The sequence below is a fragment of the Rutidosis leptorrhynchoides genome, chromosome 4 (genome assembly GCF_046630445.1).
Source record: "Rutidosis leptorrhynchoides isolate AG116_Rl617_1_P2 chromosome 4, CSIRO_AGI_Rlap_v1, whole genome shotgun sequence".
Classification (NCBI taxonomy): Eukaryota; Viridiplantae; Streptophyta; class Magnoliopsida; order Asterales; family Asteraceae; genus Rutidosis; species Rutidosis leptorrhynchoides.
The window spans coordinates 386,801,738-386,810,143 of record NC_092336.1 but is presented as its reverse complement, the minus strand read 5'-3'; the positions used below and the strand labels follow the sequence as shown (position 1 = coordinate 386,810,143).

At 35.1% G+C, this 8,406-nt stretch overlaps 1 protein-coding gene and 1 long non-coding RNA gene across 2 annotated transcripts; both read left to right on the top strand.

Moving 5' to 3' along the window:
* Window positions 1-1,730: 1,730 nt before the first annotated feature.
* LOC139844451 (G-type lectin S-receptor-like serine/threonine-protein kinase LECRK3) lies at window positions 1,731-4,186 on the top strand. Its single transcript, XM_071834674.1, has one exon. It carries the CDS (start codon window positions 1,816-1,818, stop codon window positions 3,832-3,834), a length of 2,019 nt encoding a protein of 672 aa, XP_071690775.1. The 5' UTR covers window positions 1,731-1,815; the 3' UTR covers window positions 3,835-4,186.
* A 558-nt stretch (window positions 4,187-4,744) lies between these two features.
* Window positions 4,745-5,910, top strand: LOC139845069 (uncharacterized). The gene is made up of 3 exons (XR_011758192.1): window positions 4,745-4,913; window positions 5,298-5,368; window positions 5,445-5,910. It is a non-coding gene; the product is annotated as an uncharacterized lncRNA (long non-coding RNA).
* Window positions 5,911-8,406: the final 2,496 nt, after the last annotated feature.

Genomic DNA, 8,406 nt, shown 5'->3' with positions numbered 1-8,406 from the left:
TGTTCCTGGCAGTGATTCTAGCAGTAAGTTCGATGAAGAAGAATGGGATGATATGGATTTGAGGGCAGCAAGTGCGATTCGTTTGTGTCTTGCAAAGAACGTGCTTGCAAATGTGCACGGGTTATCAACGGCAAAGGAGCTTTGGGTTAAACTAGAGCAGTTGTACCAGGGCAAGGGCATCTCAAATCGATTGTGTCTTAAAGAACAATTTCATACTCTGCGTATGGATGGGGGTTCAAAGATTTCAGATCATCTAAGTATTCTTAATGGTATTGTTTCAGAACTTGAAGCTATTGGAGTTAAAGTGGATGATGAAGATAAAGCTTTGAGGTTGATATTATCTTTGTCATCGTCTTATGAACACATGAAACCTATTTTGATGTATGGGAAGAAAACTCTAAAGTTTGAAGACGTTACTAGCAAGCTCCTATCCGAGGAGAAAAGACTGGAAGGTAACGGGGTCTCGTCATCAGGAGATACGATAGTGTTGTGTTCGGATAGGCAGAAGAGAAACTCTAGAAAGAATCTGACATGCTGGAAGTGCGGGAAGACTGGACATGTAAGGGTTAATTGTCCCGGTGGAGCTAATCCGGCAAATGGCTCCAAAGACGCTAACATTGTCTCCGTTGTTACGGAGAGTGACGAATTCCTCTGAAGTCACGTCATCCTCATGGTGTGTCCGCGCTACCGTGGAAAGGGATGTTCGTTAGCGGTTCCACAATTACACATGGGCATTGGTTTGGCGTTGATGCAGGCTGTGTGGTGGAAACTGATGTTGTAGCTGATGGGACTTTCGGGAAAGCCAAACAAGGAAGTTGCACCATAAAGTTTCAGCTGGTTGTTCAACAACATGTGCCGAGGTGAAATGCTTGGAATGTGATATTCTAAGTGCTATACTCTTAATGGTGGAGTATGATAATTCTTGTTAAGAGTTATGATTGTGTGTGATGACAATGATTGTCGGTTTAGACAATGTTCGATGAAGATGCAAGTTTTGTCTTTTGGGAGATAATGTCAACGGCATGAAGATGAGGATCTTGAAGTTGTCGTCAAGGAAGCATCTACGTCGGTTATCCTTGCAATGTGGAAGCATGGTTATCTCCTTCTATCCAAAAGGTGGAGATTTGTTGGTTATAGTTTTGGTTAGAAGATGAATATGGTTGCTAGCTATATTGGTAAAATGGATAACATCCCACATAGGTGGGAGGAAGAACTTGGAAGGGGTGACTTGGTTATAAAAGGAGTGTTAAGCCTCACTTCCAAATTGCACCAATCAATACACTTTAAGTATTTGATTATTTCTTTCTTTCTTACCCTTGTTTGAGAGTTGTATTAGTTAAATATTTTGGAGAGTGTAGTTGGCTTAAGAGAGTCGTCTATATCATTGTAACAATTTGTGATATAGTGTATTTTCTCTCTTTGGGGGCCGGTGGTTTTTCTCCTGTTTTGGAGTTTCCACGTTAAATCTTGTGTTGTGTATTGTTCTTATTTCTTTACTATTATTGTTGGGCTGGGTGGTGGGAATTAGTGAGACCGTAATTTCCCAACACTGACGGCGTCGTACCACGGCTATCACCTTCAGGTGAATTTGCATTCGGGTTCCAACAAATTCAGGGCCAATCAGATAACTTCGTGTTATCCATTTGGTACGACAAGATACCTGAAAAGACGATCGTATGGTATCTACAAGCAAGTTCTATAGTGTCTAACGGGTCGAAAGTTGAGCTAAGCAACGGGCGTGGGCTCGTGCTCAGTGACCCTCAAGGCAGACAAATATGGACTTCCGGGACTTCGTCTAGTCTTGCATACGGTGTTATGAACGACACGGGTAACTTTGTACTTGTTAGTAACGATTCAAGCAATCTATGGGAGAGTTTTAAATCTCCATCTGATACCTTGTTACCTACTCAAGTTATGAATTTAGGGTTTGTGATGAATTCGAAGATGAGCAGGACGAATTTTAGTGGCGGACGATTTCAGTTACGCTTGCTTCCAGATGGGAATCTTGTTCTTAACGGTAGAGATATAGCTTCTGATGTCGCTTATAATGCGTACTACATCAGCGGTACGTATGATTCTTCGAACTCAACAAACAGTGGTGATCAGTTGATATTTGATGCAAATGGATACTTGTATATATTGAGGAAAAACGGTCAAACATTTGACGTTGGCCCACGACAAACAGTTCCGTCTGGCGATTATTATATCCGGGCCACGCTTGATTTCGATGGAGTGTTTACGCTGTACTATCGAGCCAAAAATAGTGTCGCTAACACGAGCTGGAGTGTCGCATGGCTGGAGCCGGAAAATATATGTGCAGCTATGAGGGCGGATAATGTAGGAAGTGGTGCTTGTGGGTTCAATAGTGTTTGCAGGCTCGATGGTGCGAGCCGACCTATCTGTGAATGTCCGGAAGGGTTTTCTTTACTGGATCCAAAAGATCCGTATGGTGACTGTAAATTTAATTTCATTCCAAATTGTAACGAAAAGGAGTCAGATTATGAAGAACATATCGATTTCATAGAGCTTGTGAACATAAATTGGCCGTTTGCGGACTACCTGAAATTACTTTCAGGTAGCATGAATGAATGTAAAGAATTATGCTTGTATGATTGCTTTTGTGCAGTGGCAGTTTATGATGGAACTAACTGTTGGAAGAAGAGGTTGCCGCTTGCGCACGGATGGATGAATGATACGGAACTTGGGTGGGCGTTCGTGAAATTTAGAAAAACCGAACTTCCTTCAAATAACCCGACCCAGTTTCGAGAGAGGACGAAAGGCCAGAAAACGGTTATTACCGTAGTATCGGCCCTTTTAGGTAGCTCTGTGTTTGTAAATGTCATATTAGTTGGAGCTATCTGTCTTGGTTTTGTTCTGAGCTACAAAAAAGGTTATAACCAAGTTGATAAGGTTGTCGAAACCAATCTGACTTGTTTTTCGTATAACGAGCTCGTTGAGGCTACGAACGGGTTCAAGGAACAACTGGGAAAGGGCTCTTTTGGGATAGTCTTTAAAGGGACGTTAGGAACGAAGACTGTTGCGGTCAAGAAGTTGACTACATTGGTCGAAGATGGCGACAAAGAATTTAAAAATGAGGTTGACATTATCGCGAAAACTCATCATAGAAATTTAGTACAACTTCTTGGCTACTGTGATGAAGGTCAGCAAAGGCTATTAGTTTACGACTACATGAGCAACGGAACGTTGGCAACGTTTCTTTTTGGAGACGAGCGACCGAGTTGGGAACAGCGGAGCAACATCGCGTTAGGTATCGCAAAGGGACTAGCGTATCTTCATGAAGAGTGTTGTACGCAGATCATCCATTGTGATATAAAGCCTCAAAATATACTTCTTGATGAGTATTTTAATCCTAAAATTGCGGACTTTGGATTGGTGAAACTTTTGAAGATGAATGAGAGCCGAACGAATACAGGAATACGAGGAACTAAAGGTTATGTAGCTCCAGAATGGTTTAGGAATACACCAGTTACCGCGAAAGTTGATGTGTATAGCTTTGGTGTGTTGTTACTTGAGATTGTTTCATGTCGAAAAAGTGTGAAGGAATATGAGAGTGGGAATGAATATGGAGCGATCTTGACTGATTGGGCATGGGACTGTTTTCACGATAAAACTTTGGATGCGTTGGTTGGGAACGATTTGGAGGCTTTAGACGACTACAAGAGGCTAACCGCGTTTGTGATGGTTGGTCTTTCGTGCGTCCAAGAAACCCCGTCTATGAGGCCAATTATGAGGAACATCATTCAGATGCTCGAAGGAGTTGTCGAAGTTAATGAACCACCATGCGCATATCCTTTCTCTATTACATCAAACTGATCATCTATTTTTTTCTGGCATGTCCTATATATCTCTATCTCCAAAATATAAATTTGTGTTCAAACTGTTGGAGATAATCGGTATGTAAAGCATAGTCTCACATCACATCGGATATTGAAAGAATCAAATGTATGCTAATAAGTGTAGAGTACCTCCCTCTGTCACCAATTGATTTTAGAGTATAATGGAATTTATGGGCTTAAATGTTGGACGTGTTTTTGGGCTAAAGCGATCCTACACAAACGACGTTATATTATGCTAGTTTATACTCCGTAACTTTGTTATTGGAAGGTACTATTATGTTCGTGTAGAAATGAATTAAAACAAGCCTTCTGTTTTCATGTATGTTGTTTGAGAGCAAACTTTACTCATTTGAGAAAACACATACTATTTGAAGATATACGGTTTCCTGTGGTATCTTATCAAATACAGTATTATGCACCACCAAATATAGAAACCTCGATTGCTATAAAAATGCTCCAACATGTATTATAAATCTTACTGTATTTGTTTTGTTACTCCTTCTTAGAGTTTTAAATTATATAATTTCCGTTAATAAAAACATGCACTACAAGAATAAATAAAGACTTTTGCCAAAAAAAAGTATAATAAATACTAGTATGTCCCTTGTTAATCACAAAGGACTATCTGCGATGGTCCGGTTATATTGACGTGCGGACTCACAATCTAATTCTACGCCGAGATAAAAAGATCAGAAAGGTAAGGAATATTTGGTTGATTTTTTTAATGTGTTAAATCTAACTTACAAGAAATATTATTATCAATTAACACACTAATACTAATAGACATCCGGTTCATCCTATGAAAAGCGAATGTAATTAAAAATTTAATATTAAAAATTTATATACCGTGCGTTACCAGTAACTAATATAATATTAGTACACAAATCCTCCCCTTACCCGACCCATTTTCTTTTAAACCCTATTCTCCCTGATTCGGTTGCTTGCGTCTATCATACCTATCCTCAAAAAGGTTTTCAGGCAGTTCGCTCCACCAATTGTCTAATCGAAATTCAGCTCTTTTCTGTGACAATTTGGTTGTGCTTTGTTACATCACAGGTACCTATTTCGTTCAGTTTTTGTTTATATTTACAATTATATCTTACTTCTTAAAGTCTGTAACAATTGGTGCTAATACAAATTTGGCAATACGATGAAAGACAACAGTAGGATTAAAACTTATTAGCTTTCAAAAACTTATACACTGTTTGCACTCAAATAACCTAATTGTTGTTAATTTCTTTCTTAGTCGATGATAATCTGAAACAATATCTAGATCTACTGTTCATATTGCTATATAGATGTTATAATTTACATCATAATTTATCTACTCCTTTTAATTGATGAGAAATTCCATATTATCACAATATACATCGAGTATATTCTGAAAGTATATATCAATAGGAATCAAGAATATCGTAATTTTGTTCACTTCATTGGCAGTAACCTGAGGTCAAATAGATTAAGCTACTGCGTCGAGTAACTGATAAAATGTCAAACAATCATTCTCTCAGGTATGTAATATAGATGTAATTTTTCCCATAAATATACTACTATATAAATATATAAGTGTAACTTTTGTTATGTTAGTAATGATGACAACTATATTTCCATGGACATATTCTACGGTGGAAAAGTTACTTCAGGGTGGAGGTGGTATATAAATGGAAGGAAAAAATCGTTCAAAGTATGTGAGTCGACGATTTTCTTCCTCGATTGGTTACATGATCTTATTGCGGAAGAAATAACAACCGAATATTCTTCAGTTATGTACTTTGATGAACATGAGATCAAGTTGAAGTTTATTGATAGCGATGACGAGTTTGAGCGTGTCAAATGGAGAGCTGCTCGAAATGGCTCAAAGCTTAGGTTGTATTTATTACATCAAGATAATTTCAATGATGATGATGCCTATCGTTTTTAATCGTCTCAGGTTATGCCTATGGTTAATAAATAATCGTTCTTTAGAATGTAAATAGGTAGTCGTTTGTTAGCATGTGAACGAAGTCAATAAACTATGTATTGTATAACATTTGTAAACGCTAGATGCCATGTAATAAAGTATATGTTAGTATATATAAGTTACTAATATTAGAAATCTTTGTTTACGTAAATAGCTTACAAAAATGTCCTTTTATAGTAAATGATGAAACAAGCTGCATCACATTTATATATGACAACATTATCAATCGAAAAACCTAACATGGCAACTCATTCGACACAAACAAATATGATTATTAAGCAAAAAATATTTATCCAAATTATATAATAAACAAAATGCACAGTATTAATATAAAATAAAAAGGATTATTGTAAACTTAACCCAATAGCTATTCTTCTAATGGGCAAAATATATTACCCACTAAAATATGTAATATGTTCCTAATACTAGAATTTTCTAAGGCAAGGGAAAAATAAATATTAAAATCAAATGCACACCTTCTTTCTCTAAATTTAGTAAAGTATCTATGTTGTTCTTATGCATAAAAGTATTGCTTTAACCTTTTCCTCTTTGTTATTGACTTCTACATAACATGTATCTTTTCCTTTCATGCTTTTTAATTTTACATGTTTAATTTCTTTTGATTACAACTTTAACTTCTTTTGAATATTATAGTATATGATTTATTTCATGTTTAGTAATTTAACATGTTTAACTTCTTTAGATTACAACAGTAGATGATTTAGTCCCATCCTACAGGTTCTTTTTTTTTTTCGCCTCACTTTTTTGGCTATAATTACTAATGTTAGAGCAATGAAATAATAATAATTTTTTTTTTTTTTTTTTTTTTTTTGTGGGAGCTGTTCCCTGTAAGATGGCAAAATAGGTATAACTAATAAAACCATGTTAATATTATTAGGGTCTTCTTCCTTAACTAAGATCTTACTAGCAAGTGTTAACACAGATAGATATGACTGACGATAACTTATCCAAGGATATTGTTCCTTATTTAACTTCGTCGAAAAGACGTAACGTATGCCGTACAAAACGTCCAGCTGATGTATCTTCCTCGGACTATATGATCACAAACATTGGAGTCCCTTCTAATGCCATGAATATATTATCACAGAGATCGGATTCATCTATGTCAGCTAAAAGACGTTCATTGCAACGCCAAAATTTATCATCATATCCTTCTTATACTTTACCCGTAAATGAATCTTCTGTGTTTAGTAACCTACAAGGATGTTCACAATCGATTCACCAATGTTAGTTTCTTAATTTATTTACATTTGTTACTTACAGAGGTCAATTTCTAACTTTTATTTTTTTTTTCTTAAATGTAGTTCATCCAGGTGATGATCAATATGCTAATAGTACCAGAAAATCAAGTCTGCCAATCTTTACTAATATAATATACTCTCCTAAGTATATTTCTGTGTAACTATGTATGTCATCCGTTATTTTTAATCTCGGGTTGTTATGTGTATAATAATATGCTCTTTGTTTTATGTCAGGGATGACTCCATTCTATCGCGATTTGGGTCGTTGTGATAACGTTTGTATTCATTGTGGTGCATTTTTTTGGCTTGAAGAAACACTAACGCATACATTCTCAAATCATCGCATTCATTACCATCAATGTTGTGCTGATGGTCGCGTGGTCATTCCTTCACCTAAAGACCCACCCATTTTGATGAAAGCTTTGTTACAAGATAGCCACTTTATGACCAATATTCGAGCATATAATCAAATGTTCAGTATGACATCTCTTGGAGTAAACATTGATGAGTCCGTTAACAATCGAGGTGGCCCTTATGTTTTTAAAATATCTGATAGGTTCACTTTGTCCAGGGGATGGAGATGCCTAAATATTTACAACTTTTTATATATGATACACAACATGAGGTAACTAATAGGATGGCTCATTTTGGTGGACATGAAGGTATAAAGTTATCAGCTGATATAGTTGTAAAATTGATAGAAATTGTGACGACCCAGAAATTTTCGACCAAATTTAAACTTAATCTTTATATGAATTCGACACGATAAGGAAAGTCTGTAATGTTGAGTCTCAAAATTTGAACTGTTTCATATATTCAATTGACCTTCGACTGTTCCTGACGATTCACGAACAATTAGTTATAAATAGATGTGCATATAATTAAATATATATATATATATATATATATATATATATATATATATATATAGACAATAAAAATAAAATATTATATATTGTAATTGATATAATTATTTATGTAAACAATAATAATACATAATAAATATTATTCAGAAAGTGTATATATGTGTGTATATATATATATATATATATATATATATATATATATATATATATATATATATATATATATATATATATATATATATATATATATATATATAAAGTGTATAGAATATATATTTAAAGTGTATAGAATATATATTTAGTGAGTTCGAGCCTAATTAATAAACGTCAGTTATACTCGGTTGACGTTTTGTTAGTTTTAATATAGATATATTACATGTTCATGAAGAACTAAAAAAAAGTTGGATTGTAATTTAATTACGAAGATGTTAGGTTTGATAAAAATATTTTTTTTCCTTTTT